At 39.0% G+C, this 16284-nt stretch overlaps 1 protein-coding gene across 1 annotated transcript in view; it reads left to right on the top strand.

Moving 5' to 3' along the window:
* Positions 1-16076, top strand: part of TMEM117 (transmembrane protein 117) — a 126584-nt gene extending 110508 nt beyond the window's left edge. The window contains exons 4-5 of the mRNA XM_009868301.1: positions 5686-5815; positions 15198-16076. Coding sequence (XP_009866603.1) covers positions 5686-5815; positions 15198-15838 — 771 coding nt within the window. The 3' untranslated portion in view covers positions 15839-16076. The remainder of the gene's footprint in view (positions 1-5685; positions 5816-15197) is intronic.
* Positions 16077-16284: the final 208 nt, after the last annotated feature.

Raw genomic sequence — 16284 nt, 5'->3', positions numbered from 1 at the left:
TCTATGATTTTATGATTCTATGATTCTATGAGTAGATTAGCACTGATAGTACGAACATGAGGCAGGCGGTCTTTTGAAGAATAATGTGTCATCTTTCACTGTAGGAGCTAAGTAGCCCCACTGAGGCCACACAAGTTGTCAGGTGGTCACATTAAGTGTAGATGTATATTTTTTGTTTCGGGAGGGCTAAAAACTGTAATGTCTATCAAACTTCCTTCCTGTTTAAATAAGGTATTTGCAAAGAACAGAAAGCCAGAAACAGGGCAGTAAATCTGATCTCACAGTCATGAAATGAGGTCTAGTCATGGCTGCTGACTTCCCTTCTTACGTGTGTTTGAATGAAATATTAAAATGATGTTCGTACTTTAGGAGCTCACAGCTGCACTGATCTCAGCTGCAGAGATCGCTACAAGTTGCAGCACTGCAGTGAAGTTAGAGATAACCACAGAGGATCTGGGCCTTTGTCTGTGAATTCCAGCTGTTCATTTCTTACTTCAAACACTTGCAAAATGTATATAGCCATTGCCTCTCAGTAGATTTCCTCTAGCTGTCTGCCCATTTACCATGTTCTGAGAGTCAAAACAAAGCTATCTGAAAGATGCCTAAAAATGCAGAGTCTTCTACCTCATCAGTTAAAAGGATTTTAATGAATTAAATAAAAATTGCTACAGGCAGTTTCTGGAACAAGCAAACAGAGAGACATTCATATATGCTTTTTCTGAGTTCCTTCCCTCTATTTCTGTTTATTTATTATTCTGAGGGGCTTGAAGTACAAATGTGTTCCTAGCATTAATTATAGCATATATTATCACTACTTAAAGAAGAAATATTGTGTGCATTTTTCATTTTTCATTATTATATCTGAACAATATTTATATTATTTTTTATGTTATTTCATATTTACACTGTACCAAACACCCAGTAAGCTACATTCAGATAGGAGGAAAGACGAAAATGTGGCACATTTGTTTGCCATTAATTATTACTGGTTTTTAATCCCGGTCCTACCTTCTCTGTGGCAGTTTTCCCTGGGTGGAAAGGGGCTAGTGGCTGAGGGATGTGGGGCCATGTGTACATGAAGTGTGGGATGCGGTCTGCTGAGGGCTGCCATTGCTCTCCCAGACAGCTTATTCTTGCTGAATCCTGCTGGCACTTGGTTTGGGAGACATGGCCCAGAGCCTGCAATAAAACCCACCAAGCCGCAAGGAGCAATCCTGCAGCCACTCAGGGCTCTGGTTGTTGCCAACGTGCCCCCTCAGCAGCAGCCGGACATGAACTCCAGGACAACTGCGTGTCCTGGCTTGAGGTCAGGACAGGACTTCCCCAGGCAATGCCTTCACTTTTCTTCAGGTGATGGAGAAGCAGGGGCAGATCATATGAGAAAGTGTGGCTTTGCTGCTCAGTTACCATCACTAAAAATATTTTTGCTTAAAGAGATATCAAATCAGTGCTGCCAGCTTCACCATACAGTCTTAAACTGGTCCCTGTCTTTGCATCAGAAAGTATGTGCATTCATTTAGCGTGAGGAACTAGAAGCAAAGGGAAGAAAATCAAAATACCACATCTCTTCGTGTAGCATCCAGTTTTTGTCTGGGTTTACTGAGGTAGCTGATGAAAATCAGAGGTGGTCCCTTTGACTACTGCAGTATCAGGATGAGCCCTCAATAATCTTAAATTCATCCTCTGACTGCCCTTTCCTCATGACTAGAGTGCAATGAGGCAATAACCTCAGATATTTGAACATCCCACAAAACTTGTGGGTGAGGTTAGAAACCTCTATGCAGCTGATTTAAGCCTGTTGGTTCTGGGTTGTTTTCTTCTTTATAAACTACATAGACCTATGCTGTAGACTCCCCCAGGTTGGAAGCCATTCGGGCAGATGAATATTAGAAAATTAATACTGATGGATTTAAGGAAGAACCAGTCTGTTCATTGGAGAGATACAAATATGAACTAACGGTATGGTTGTATGGCTTTATTTTTCAAACTCTGCAAGTAGAGATATATTCTAAATATGGTATTTTGGGCCCATTTCCTAATGAGATCCCAGATATGGCAGAGTACGAGCACCTCAGCAATAAGGACTAAAGCTGATCAAGTGAATTTTGCATAATTATGAAGGGAGAACTTAAAGAACATAGCATATGTCACACATGCCCCAAAAGGGAGCACAGACTGATAACATAGACTGATATCAGAGGCAAAAGAAGGAAAACACCAGGTATGAAAGCATAGTGCAGACCTGAGGTGAGTACCAGAGAGGGAAGCAGTTAGATTTATGCACTTATACTATTAGTGTGCCTATTAACAACTAAGGTAGATTATTCCTACTAAGTACCTTGAATTTCTTGGAAAAAAAAAAAAATCTAGGTATTGCTGAAATTCAGTTGGTTTTGTTTGGCAGGGAGGAAAAAATTATAATACAGTCAAAAGATTTGGGACAACATTTTCTTAGAATCTAGACAGCAAAATGACCACTTGGTTGGGTTTGGATTTGACAATCTGATACTAACATTAGCCAGAAAAATCAATAGTCTTATGCTTTTCTCCTGCACAATAATAATAATAATACATCTGTGCATTCACAGGTGATAATGTCACAACATAGACAATAAATGCTCACACTTACCAAAGCTGTGAGCCAAACAAAGCCTCAAAGACTATTTAATCACCTAAACAGAAGCTTCATTTTCCTAAGTGCTGTGGCTATAGTGACTTTCATGGAATTCAGTAGGTTTAACTAATTATTTTAGTTTCCTTTCTTTAATATTGCTTTCAAGTACATTTTACTGTGTTTTATTTTGTTTTTTTTTTTTTAATTTTATTTCCAGTGGGACTATTTTTAAATAACAGATTTCTGTTATCATATTGATAAAGGTGTTGTATGTGAAAAGTTTTTTATGGGCGAAGAAGATACACCTTATAGATAAAGCCAAGATTTATTATTATTATTATTATTATTATTATTAGTTAAATTTTAATAATGTAATCCAAGAATCATTGTTAGTTGAGATCTAATTCTACCAGATAATGATACTTCTCAGCAGAAAATGTTTTGGTAATAATAATAGTCAAAATTGTTATACACGCACTTCTTAGCTTCTACTGCTTTTCCTGGTGTTTCATCCACTCTTCCCCTGCTCCTTCAGGTCCTGAAATGGGCAGTTTCAGACGAATGAGGGTCAGTGGGGACATTATGGCATGTCTTTGGCATCTGGAGTCCTTTGCTGGGAAGGGTATGATGTTCCTCATGTTGGTTTCTTTTTCCTCACTCTAGGATCTACCTGGGGGCATTTTTATTTTTGCTAACACATTTTTAGACCTTGCTGTTTCCTCACTGATCTGAAGCTCCTCATTACAGCCAGGTGTACTACACACAGTGCCTTTCACCTATGTATGTTAGATACTTCTTTGTTCCCCTTGTTACTCCTAAAAGGAATTTTGTCCAGCATCAGATCTGCATTTCTTTAGCTGAGCACTGAGCAACTGTTCATAGATGTGAGGTCTCCAGTGCCAGCCTGTTCCCATCTCTATAGCAATGGCAATGCCATATTATGGGGCTACAGGGTGACAGAGGACACAATACAACTCAGTCATGCTTCATATAGCAAAAGATATATATATGTAGAAAATGTGAAGTAACCTACACATGAAAGGTAGCTGTAGTTTAGAGTGTCAAATATATAATTTTAAAATATATGTCTTTAAAAATATGTACTTTTAAAAAATCTACTCATCTGTCTGTTATAATGTAAACAGTACCTGAGTGTTGGAGTTGGATCTCTCCATTTTGCTTTTGTTTTACAAGGTATTTTTCAGTCTCACATCTGACAGAGCTGACATTCTAGTTATTCATTATCAGGTAATATTCATATAGATCCAAGAAATGCTGAACTTCTTTAAAAAATTCCGATGTAAAGACAGTCCAGTACAAAATTCTTTATGGTGGAATTTTACCTGTAAATCAGCAAAAGGCACAGTGGGAGCACTGGGGCAAGGCAAGAGCAGCAGGCTGGATTTATAGTCCCATGTTTGCTTATTTCTAAGGCACAGTCCACAGCCCTCTATTTGTTTATCTTCAGGAATATGTAATGTGTTTCTTCCTATTTATTCCTGGGTGAGGGTGTGTATGACTTAACATGAGACACCAGTCCAGAGATGTGCGTTAGATGCTGAGAGCTTAAACCCATGAAATTTTTATCTTTTTAAATGTCTACTGCCTGCAAGGGGGTGGTTGCAGATGCAGCACCAGGGAGTGTGCAGCTGGGCAGTTATTACTGTGCCTCGTGACCAGGAGTGCACGCGTTGCATTAGTGATAAGGCAAAAGGAGAGAGAGCATCCGCATTTCTTTTATCTTCTGCATCTGCAAATTGGCACTTTGGGTATCGCTGTGAACACTGAGAACCAGGTACAGAGGGTCAGGTTTTCCCCTTGCTTGTACTCCTGTTAATCCATTTAACTCAGTATCACAAAGTGTTAGCGCAAATCAGCTGCTGTTAGTGTTTGGGCTGTGATATTCCCTGCTGATAAAATTTGTCCATTTCCCTTCCACTGTAGAAAATGTTGGAGTGCTTAGCAACTGGAAGTTAAGCTATACATAGTGATTTATCTTTCAGAGGTGATTCTTAGTTTTGAATAATTTTTTTTCATTACCCAGATAGGAAACTTTGCAGTCTTATAAAACAAACAAACAAAAAAAATTAAGAACGAGTTGAACTGGTTCTCTTGGGGGGATGGCTGCGCCGGACTGATTTTCATGTGAAGGAAGCACAGGTCACTCCAGGAGCTCCTCACATTTCAGATTCCTTCATCGTACTTTTCAGTAATTCAGGTGCTTGTTGCACTAACTTGTGAGGTGCAAATCCAGGGGTGTGCGTGGGGAAAGGGCCAGTATGTTTTTAACAGCAGATCGCCAGCAGTCTGCAGCTCACAGGGTAATCGCTCTGGCAGCAGTCATCCTGATTCTCACACAACTGCAAGACTTTCAGTTTGGGCTCTAATGAGCCACGCTATTATACCCGTTTTTGAGTGACTGATGGTGGGTGCAGATAAGCGAGTGGAAAATTCCTTTAAATGCAGCTCCTCCTCAGCTTGGTTACCACATCCTACCCAAATATGCATAATGACAGGTAAGGGCTTCCACATTTCCAGCATTATCTTGTCAGCTGAATACAGCACTGGAGAAAGCTGTGCTTGGATTGATTCAGGCAGGTTATTCGTGCGTTTGCAGGAAGTATTTGTTTAAATGTAATAAGGCCAAACAAAGAACACGTTGAACAAGTAGGATGCAGATGCATGAAATGTTTGAAAGGGTCAGGCCTTCTTTTCCAATTTCTTCCCTGTAGACTGTTTGAGAAATTAGTAATAGGAGTTGTAACTAATATTGCAAGGTTGCTGTATAGGTATTCATATGCTTAGACTATTCTGCGTGGTACAGTGGGTTCAATATTGTCATTCTGAATTGAACTTTTACACACATAATTACATGGAGCTGAAGTAAAAATCATGTCTAATATAAACATAGTATTCTATTTCAAGTGGTTAATCAAACTTAAAGTAAGAAAATCCAATAATGGGAAGCTTAAAAATAGAACCTTTCCTTTTTATTAATTTAAGCCATGTTAAAGGACAAAAATGGATCATGAAAGCTTATATTTAGGCTCTTACTTTTCTTTTTTTAATAGGACTGGGAGTTTCCACATTTTATGGGTGATTTTGAAGTGAATCTTCCAGGCTTGCCATCTGCACACATGCAGTTCCAAGTACCTTATTTACAAAAGATCTTCAAAGAGGAATATCACATTCATGTAACAGGTATGTAATCTTACAGACTGTGACTCAGTCACACAGTGGACTGGACTGCTTCTGTGCAATAAATGTATGCTAACATGTTCTGAACCACGTACTTTTGTGTGTGTGTGTGTGTCCCAGGCTACTACTTTTCTATCTTTATCTGTCCGTATCCATATCGTCCATACATAAAAATCTCCAGGAAATGAGGAACCTTTATCATATGAATTGGAGAGACCTGCTGTTTTTCATGAATTTCAGCTACTTCTTGTGACACTAAGTAATACCTAATATAGCTTCAGAGATCTTTTATCTAAAATTACTCTCTAGGGGAATTAGCGGCTTATTTCATTTTCAAATCTCTTTTGCTTTCAGATGCCTTTGCTATGATTTATGCTAATATCTTTTCATAACTTCGGTCATTCTCATCTGGCAAAGGCCACTTATAGCCATACTTCCATCAGTCATCTAACCAGAAGCAGACAGTTAAATAACCTCAAATAAAATAGAATTGCAGTTATTCAAATGGATGGTACATACGGATAAAAAGTACCTGATCCTTGCGTACTGTGAGACAGTATTTAATAACAGTGGGGAATGAAAAAGAGAAAAAGGTTAAATAGGGATAACTATTTTGGTTTTACCTCCAAGCTATGCAGAAAGAGCATAGCTCCTCTCTCTACATTGGGAAAAGCTGGATAATGATGGATAGTAAAAGAATGCAAGTGTGAATTGGCAGGGGTCTTTAACTGCTAATATAAACACTCACAGCACATGATACTATACAGGAATAAAATAAATGAGGGCATCCAGTGACACAGCCATATGAAATTCCTGACACGAAGGGACAAAAAGAGCATTCAGAGATAATACAAAGATAAGGCCAAGAGCTAGCAGGTGAGTCACAAGCTCACCAGACAGCACAAGACCAGGGAAGAAAATGTGCTGAGGAGGAAAGAATGGTGAACCCTGGATTCAGTCAAGATAGATTGAATGAGGCCTCAGAAAAGGTATTTTTCAGGAGAGAAGATAGAAATTTGAATGAAAGGTTGAAAACCAGAAAAGAAGAAATAATGAGTGCAAAAGTTACCTGCTGACTATTTAATAAGAGAAGGCAAAAGGGACAGTAGGAAGTACAGATGGAGGGATGGGAAGTTTTTCAAAACTGGATGTAGGTGTTGTGCTGGAATACCAAGAAAGAACAGCCAGCCAGCAAGAAGAGGGAAGGGCAGGGGCATGCCTGAATGAGACCATTTGTGCAATTAGTGGTTTATGGAACAGAATGAAGTCAGTGATTAGAAGGTGTAGGGTGAGAGAAGATGGGATATGTACATGGTGAACACATTTTTTTCTCCCAAGTGAGCAAAAAGGGAAAGAAGAAAAACAGAGTATAAGCATCAAGTATTTGATATAGGCAAGATGGGCAGGGATAGTGAAGAAGACTTTTTTCTAGTTCTCAAGACTAGAGCATTAATTTGTGGGGACTTAGTCCCACAAGGCTCCTGGATGCCCTGCAGTTATTTTGTTGTATAAGGAAAAGTAGTGGAATGGCCGCACAGAGGAGCATGAACAATGACTCAGACATGGTAGGATGGGCTGTGCCATCAGATACAGAAACTCAGGATATAGTTAATGTAGATGAAAAACAATGGGTCTTAGAAGAAGGACTGAGAAGCAAAGAACAGATTTGCATTGTAGAAGAGACAGAGGTATTGATAATAAACAGGGAAGAGCAAAAAATAAGCAACAGCTAAGAACATAAATTAGGGATCAGAAATACAACTACTAGCAATGCTGCTATGTAAAAACAGAGCAACCAAGAGAAACCGATATTTATGCACTGTAGAGTCTTCCACAGAGAGGACTGGAGGCCTTTCTGATTTTCTGGAGAGAGGGCATTCTTTTAATGAGGGTGAGCTAATGAATAGTGGCTGAGGAATATTTTTCCCTGCTCAGCATTAACAAGATCCATTTATAGATTCACTAGACAAATCAATCCATTTGACTGCATGTCACGTACTCTGTCTACTGAGTCCCTGTTTTATCTCAGTGCTACACCACCCTTTAGGAGATCTAATAAACATCCATAACACATGGCACAAGAACCTCCCTTTGGGCAAGTTTTGCTTGAACCATCTGTTCTTGCCATAAGTTCTTGTCTTAGGTTAGGGTATCGTCTTGGATCATTTTCAAGCTCGAGTTATTGTGTGGATGTGTAGATACTTGTAATTTTCTGCTCGAATCAAGGAGCTAATAAAAGAAAGAACCGATTCAATATATATATATATATATACATATAACAAGATGAATATAATCCTTTCTAAAATGAGAGTAGAGGATGATGCACATGAATGCAACTGCAGCAGATGACATGGGGGTAGGACACTGATAATGGCAGGAAGCCTGCTGTATTTAAGCTCTGTTTAATACATGGAATCCTGAATGGTAAATTTAACCATAGGGCTTCTTTTTAGTAACAAGCAGGAAAAGAAGACTAAGGCCTGAATATCATTTGTTTTAGTACTTGCTGTAGGGATAAAGTCAGGCTGTGAATCTATGACCTGTTCCCTGATTTGTAGAAACTGGAAATGTTTTTCTCCCAAATGACAAGGAGAAAGAAAGCGTGGCTGAAATAACATGTGCTATCTTTTTCATGACCAATTTTATTCTTCATAAGCTGTTTTGCAGTCTGTTTTGGTCACTGTTGATTGGTATTTATATAGAGCAGCCATAGAACTCCCCAGAGGAGCACTATTCGGTGCTGGGTTGCTCTAATGAGCAACAGTCACACAAAGAAGCAGCTCTTCATAAAGGGACAGTCAGAGGAGTAAAGGACTTTAAACCACCTTTCTGTTGGTGTGTGCTTAATGGTTTTGTGCAAGGTCTGTACAAATGAAGGATTTCACAGTTACGTGCTCTGTGTTGCCAAGTCTACTGACTATCACAAGTCTTAAGATAGTTTCTTTTTTTTCTTGCTATTTTATCCTAAAGTCTTAGCTCCTGAATTGAGTGTCTACATGAGAATTTCAGCTTTCATAAAATAAAGCACATTATTTCAGTGGAAAAAATGAAATGTTGCTTCTGCATAACTTCATGTCTAAAAAAGCAGATAAATAAAACTACAAAGTGTATTATTTTAACTGATCTTGCTACTGTAAACAAATAACATGCTTCCTTAGGCCCAGCTTGTGATTTCTGAATGTTTTAAGTTGGCAGTAATATTGAATTAACATCTGCAGCCTGTAGCTGATATGCTTCAGTGTAATTTTAAATTTACTATCAAAAGCATATCTTATTTTTGCTGGTAACTGAGGAGCTCATTTTGCTCAAATTTCTTTGCATCTAGGAACTCCTAGCAAGTATCTACTCAGTATTATACAGTTTTATCCTGTTTTGATAGCTGCTTTTATCTATGAGCATCAAAAATAACCTGAATTCCTGCATCTGCTTAACTCATCTGGATTTCCCTTGACATATGGTTCATTGCAAAGTGTGTGGTTTCCTTCCTGGGCTGCTGTTTATGAAAATACATAGTTTATCCTAGTTTCTATAATACCCAGGGAAATTTGCGAAACTTAAAAGTAAATTTTGTTACTTCAGATTCTTTCATGGTTAAAAGGTGCTAGTGGGCCTGCCTGGTACCCTTTAATAGCAGCACTGGAGATCCAAGAGCATCTGCTGTCAAGTATGTTGATAAGTTTCAAATACGAAATGTTTAAGGTTTGAGAATCAAAACAGATGGGGGATTTTTCTGGCTGTTCTTAAATGTGTTTCTAAGTGCTGATCTAGCCAGAGTGCCCTTCCACCCAAGGGAGAAATTGTCACCTTCATGGCTGGCGAGTGCCTAGCAGGGCTGGCTTGTGGAATTAAACCAAAAGTGTGTCTGCATTCAGGCCGAGCATCGCCTACACAGAGAAGCCTGAGGGAGCCCGTGGGCAAAAATAGAAAGGTTAGAGGTAAAACCAAAGCTGTTTGTGCACACAGATGTGAAAAACCCTCAGAGGATCTGTGGCTTAGTTCAGCTGTGAGTGGTCTGTAGGCATGTATCTAGCTAATAACGCTAACATGGCGGAAGATATGAAGAACATTTCAAAGATACCTGAACGTTTTATAGAGGTGTCTGAATGTTTCTAGACATGAATTGCAATTGAGATAAGAGTCAAAAGTCCACATTTCCTACACTAGCTTCTGGCTGTGGTTGCACAGCATGAGGCCACTTGAGTCTAGCCTTAATTAGTGGATTTTTTACATTTCCGCTTGACCTCAGGAGAGGTGCTGAGGACAGGCTTCTACACGAGATCTCTTTTTGAGACTATGACTGTTCTGTTACAGAGTGGACATACAAAACTGAAAATGCTCTGGAATCAACAACTGTTTTGGAATATTTGGACTGGTGGGATCTGCCTCATTTGCCCAGTAAATCATTTGCACATGGGATTATGGACTGTTTGCTGAACGTTTCGTGGGCCTTATCAGCCTCTTTTAAAATGCCCACTGCCCATACATCTTGTTCTTGTGGTGAAAATAGGTGTCTTTCTGTTAAAAGGAAAAAGAAAAATCCATACCTCTTTTGCCATGAGAAGGCCTCTGGCATTGCCGTGCAGTGCACAGTTGTTCAGCTTCCTCGCGGAGGGGAGAGCATTTCCAAGCAGAGTCCCATATGGGCTGGGGTTCAAAGCATGGTCCTACAATGCACGTCTAAGCTGCCATAAATGGAGATTGTTCTAGAGTCAAGGCTTCCCTTCTGTTGAGTGCCCTAGACATGAATATACAATCCTTCTCAACAGCTATGCTTTCTCAGAAAACTGGAGTCGAGTTTTCATGCACAAATGGCTACAATGCCTCAAAAAAGGTTTCACAGTTTGCATCACAGCCTCACAAGGACAGCCAGTGCGTACTCTTTGCTATCTACATACCTTCAGTTTTTGGTTTTGAGGATCTTTATTGCACCAAATTTCAATATTGCATCACGTTTCCAAATACACCAAATCAGATTCCTGACTCTCCAAATGTCAAGTGTAGCATGTAAGGATGTGTCAGCGCTGTGAAAGCCATTTATTGACCAGGTCTTTTTTTAGGTAGTGCATGGCTGAATGACACAGCCTATTTCACCACCTGATTTTCTTCATTGTAACTTCATTGAAGAGTCCAGGTATAATTCTTTGCAGCTTACTGAAATGATTGACCAGCCTTCCAATCTTGAGGGCTGGTCTTACTGCATCCTTCCATTTCAAATTGTGTCTATGAAAAATTCACCTGCTCTGAGAAGGGTTAAATGATGCTAGATGTATTCCAGTATTCTTGGCCACACAGACCTCACTGGAGTAAAGACAACCTTAGAGCAATAGTGGTACTAATCCTACAGAAATTAGTTAAGAGACAAATTAAATGGCTTCATAGGGTGGGGGTCTCATTTTCCCATACCACTTTTCATCTGTAATGAAAGTTGAAGTACTCTAAAAGAAATTATAAATATATTTTTAAAGAAAATTAATATCTATAGCTTCATAATTTATTTATTCTGACCGTTTGCTAAACTACAAAATTGAATTTGTTTATGCACAAAGTGAGAAGTAAGGAGTGACCTCTAATTTACCAAGCTTATTTACTGTGTAAGCTCTATATATGGCCTAAAGTTTGCCATAAAAAGTATTATGCTAAAATTAAGTTGCAATACACAATCATTTCAATTGTACAGATTATACACATGTATAATGTTAAGGGTTGGTCAGTACAATAAGTCTCAAAAATTACGTATCACAGGGTATTGTCATCAAACATATGCTTGTGAGTGGAGACTGTCAGGCCTCTTGTTTCAGTCTTTTCCAACACTTTTGTCACAGATCTGGGATTGCTCGGTAAACCGGACTTAATTTTCTATCATGGTTGTTAGTACGGCAGTAAAGTACTAACAACTTGGAAGAGGGATAGGCAGTGGAGAACAATGTATTCTAGAAAGCGGCAAATACTTTCTGTAAGTAAGCAAGACAGCACTAACTCCTAGTCCTTTTGTATCTGAGGAGATTAACACAGCCCTCGGCTACAGGGAGTACTGAGTAGGAGTAGGAAGGTGCCGTTGTGTTCATATGCAGTTATAGTGGGGCTGTTACTGATATACAGCATTTGGTTATGGTGACAATAATTTTCAAAAGAAAAGGAAAAAATCCTAGAGCTCATTGAGCATGACAGTTACGCAGAGGATGAAGATCCACTATAGAACAGAGGCAGATCTCAGACAACTAGCTGCCACTTAGACATACAGGTTGCAATCCATCTTAGTTAACAGGTATCTGCATTGAAGCTATTTGTCTAAGCACCCCTTGTAGTCCACACTGACCCAACGTTCCCCACAGTGGAGCTCAGGGCTGTCCTCCTGCCTGCATAATTCTGTCTAGGAGCTGAGTGAAGGAGTTTCAAGTTCATGCTTTTGATGAAACAGGAATAACAGAAAGGCATATCTTTCTTAGATCAGGTGAGCACTCAAATTCTTAACATACGAGGGGTAGACCTTTTTAAGACAGCATAGGAGCGATGCTACATGAAGCCTGAGATCAAGCACCTGGCTACCTCTATTCAGCATTTTTAGTGTTTTCTGCTAGCTTCGTGGTCAACTTCTTCACCAGCAGCAGGCTGCCATCTCAAGTCTTACTCCTTAGGTGGCTTGCTGCACATATGTCACATTTAGGAAAGGTGGTTGCTGTAAAATTCACTGGGTGAATTCAGGCCTAGAGAGGAGGTAGGTCATAGCTCAGCACTGCAAAGTCTTACGTTTTATTTGTCAGTCATGCCTGAAACCTACAATCAAGGTCACGGGTTTGATCTCCACTCGGTCCCCATGTATTGCCTGATCTAGTTGAGAGGCGTCCCTGCCCATGACAGGGAGGTTGGATTAAATGATCTCTAAGGTCCCTTCCAGCCTAGGCCATTCTATGATTCTGTGAAAACTGAAACAGTGTATTTCAGCCTTTGAAAAGGCTATCTCAGTAATGTTCCCATTTCATTATGCTTCATATTTGATCTTTCAATTGGCTATTTTCTCCCTACAAATCTTCACCCTTGCCACGTCTAGCTGAAGTGGAAGAGCAATACTGGTCCTACATGAATTTTTCCCCTTCCTACTATCCCCAGGGTCAATCAGATGTCTCTGGAAAGTCATCTGTCTTGGCTCTGCACAAACACAAAGTACCACAGATAATATTTTGATGAAGCCAGTAACAAAAGAAGTGGAAGAATTTTTAGATGGGTTTTTGGATGCATTTTCCTGAGAAAAGAGTATGGCTTAAGGAATTAGCTTCGGGACAATGCAGCAGGGGGTTGCTTTCTGGTTGAAACAGCTTACTGGTTGAAACATGGCGTAATATTTGATGACAAATTATTATTTCAAAAAGTGTCCAGGTGAACAACCATAACAGTAAGGAAATTTAGAATGCAGTAAACTGCTTTCTTTCAAACTGGCCATAGATAAAGAGATAATAGTTCTAATATTAGTTTCATTGTAGGTTGTATTTAGCCTGTATACCTAAGGAAATGAGAATTATGATCTCTGTGGGAGTTGGTTTCACTCTATCCAACACTCAGTATCAAATAACTTTTGAACCCACAGCCAGTTTCAACAAAAAATTTCAGAGGGTGGTAATCTGAACAATAATGACATCGTTGTGTCCTGAGGAACGGTGGTTAGGTGAAGGAGAATCATCTAAGTCAGTGCCCAGCTGAGGAAAAAGCAGGGAGAAGTCAGACATTATATTCTGTTTGACAGCAGCCAATTGATCAGTAAATATGTGTGTCTTAGCCAGCCCATCAACACACACTGTGCAAGATATATTCTGTCTCTGTCTGTTGAAAGGTCATAGGTGATGGGGAAGCTGGGGTTATTGTGATGGAGAGAAATACACAAAATACAGGGCAAAAATCCACGAGAAACAGCATCAAGGTAGATTGTATTGTTTGTTATTTTATTTCATGTTTTGCAATCATTTTCAGTGTATTCATGTTGACTTAAGAAACTTACATATTATAAAATGTGGTGGTAATTTTCTAGAACACAGGAAAAAAAAAGTAGAGGAGTTATTCAGGAGTTATGTGAACAGGACTGGCTGCAAGGTCTTTTTAGCGCAGCTTGACTTCTGGATAGCGACAGTAACACAAGAGAATGAACATACTTGTTCATCTTCACTCTAAGTATAATCTGGACTGAAGAGGACTATTACACACAATTGCTGAAACAGAAGGAGTTACCCTTCTTGCACTCTTGGAGCATTCTGCTTATACAGTTTGAACACACAGACTTTCAGGAATACATTTATTCTTTACAAGCTAATGGCATAAGTAATTTGATAGATGCTCTGACACATTCATTTTCTTTTCTGCTTGAAACATACTTAAATATGATTCCAGCATAGACCAATATCACTCATCACCAGCAGGAACATTCCTTTATGAATGTCCTTTCGCATGATGCTGACATGTAGATTTCCTGGGTTCTTGGGTGGTGTCAGACATCACTGCACAGGTAAGATCATGACATATGGCCAGCTAGAATGTAAGAGATGCTTTGACTATGAAAATAGTATAATTTCTTTTGTATATTCATAGGATAATTTAGGCTAGAAGGGACACCTGGGGTTCATCTGGTCCAACAGCCTACTCAAAGCAGGGCCAATTTTGAAAAAGTTATTTTTAATGTCTTTTGGCTGCCTGGAGGAAGCGTGCAAAAGAGCAGTTTTAAATAATAAAAGGAGAAAGGTTTCCTCCTCCAATATTGCAGGAGCTTAATGTTAGACTATGAGTCATTTCTTGGAGGAGTGACTCGCTACATGCACGATAGGACAAGCTAAGCTGACTACCCTCCCAGAGCTATGATCAGCCCTTGATGTTTCTTGAGGGTGTAATATCTCTAAATCACAGTTTATCTAATTGTCGCCACCTGAATATGTGTGCAGACCATGGTTGGTACTTCAAACAATATGCAAATATACTCTTAAAATTTACATAATTCCAAAAATTGCAGTCACTTCAGTCACTCCTGGCATATAAACAACTCTATCAGATATGACCTTTTCATGGAAAAATTTGATGTAAATATTTTTTAAGCCCTGACATTAATGCTATACCACATCACCTAGTGGTCAAATCAACAGGTCACTTACAAACTGCAATGTGAATTCAATTAATACACTGCTGTGCTTGGGTTGCCTAATTATTGTATTATGTGCCCAGACCTCATTGTGAAATACCAGGGGACATTCAGCATAAATCTGACTATGGAGAAAATTTTATTACGATTTTACTTTGCAGATTAACTATTTTATTTTATTTTTCCTCTGAGTAGCTTTTACATATGCCTGCATTTGTACTGCTTCTAAAATGGATGTATCAGATGACAGAATTTTCTTTTTCCAAACAGGCAAATGGTTTAACTATGGAATTATCTTCCTTGTTTTAATCTTGGATCTCAATATGTGGAAGAACCAAATATTTTACAAACCACATGAATATGGTCAGTATATTGGTCCTGGACAGAAGATCTACACAGTGAAGGACTCAGAAAGCTTGAAAGACCTTAACAGAACTAAGTTATCTTGGGAGTGGAGATCCAATAACACCAACCCATTGACCAACCGGACCTATGCCGAAGGAGACATGTTCTTGCACAGCAGATTCACAGGCTCTAGCCTTGATGTCAAATGTCTGGCCTTTATTCCCAGTTTGCTGGCTTTTGCTTTGTTCGGTTTCTTCATCTGGTTCTTTGGGCGATTTCAGAAAACTGACCAAGGCATGGAGAATTTAGACAAATCGTACACAAGAATGAAACGAAAGTCACCGTCAGATATGGGAATGACACGAGAAAATACACAGGTGTTAGTAGAAGAACCATTAAGTTTTCAAGAACCACATCTCGTATCCATAAAATCAGACTTAAGTGAAATAGTTTTTAATTCTTCTCTCCTGACTTCAGAAAACCTGAACGCACAACTGAATGAACAAGATAGCCCTTTACAGCCAGTACCAGAGTCCTCTGTCCCTAAGAGTAATCCTGTGACATAGAGGCAAATACCCAGGAAAATCAGTTTAAATAAGCAGTTACTCTAAGATTTCAGTTTTATCTTTTGTAAGTTAAGATTTACCTAGTGTTTAGAATAAGAAACTCAACCTATACCAAAAGGTGCTCAGCATGCTTTTTCTAGAAATTTTGGGTTTTTATTTGTATTATAGTATGTGCCTACTGTATGTCTAACATTCCTTTATAGATTGCTTCCCAAAATTGCACAAGCTATTTATTAATACATTACCTTAACTGTATAATAGTGTATTAGATGATCACTTGCAGGTATAAAATTCTACCGTGGTGGTGCCTTGAGACATTAAACTGTTTTTTAACTCAACACCAGATGCATAGCACAGTTCTTCTAATCTATTTTGCAAAGCTTTTTCTATGTGGTTATTTCAAGTATCGTTTGAAGTCTTGATGGAGGAGATAAATACAGTTATTC

Source organism: Apaloderma vittatum, unplaced genomic scaffold, assembly GCF_000703405.1.
Source record: "Apaloderma vittatum isolate BGI_N311 unplaced genomic scaffold, ASM70340v1 scaffold9864, whole genome shotgun sequence".
NCBI classification, from domain to species: Eukaryota; Metazoa; Chordata; class Aves; order Trogoniformes; family Trogonidae; genus Apaloderma; species Apaloderma vittatum.
Note: the sequence above shows the minus strand (reverse complement) of the source record. Positions and strands in the feature narration are given on the sequence as shown.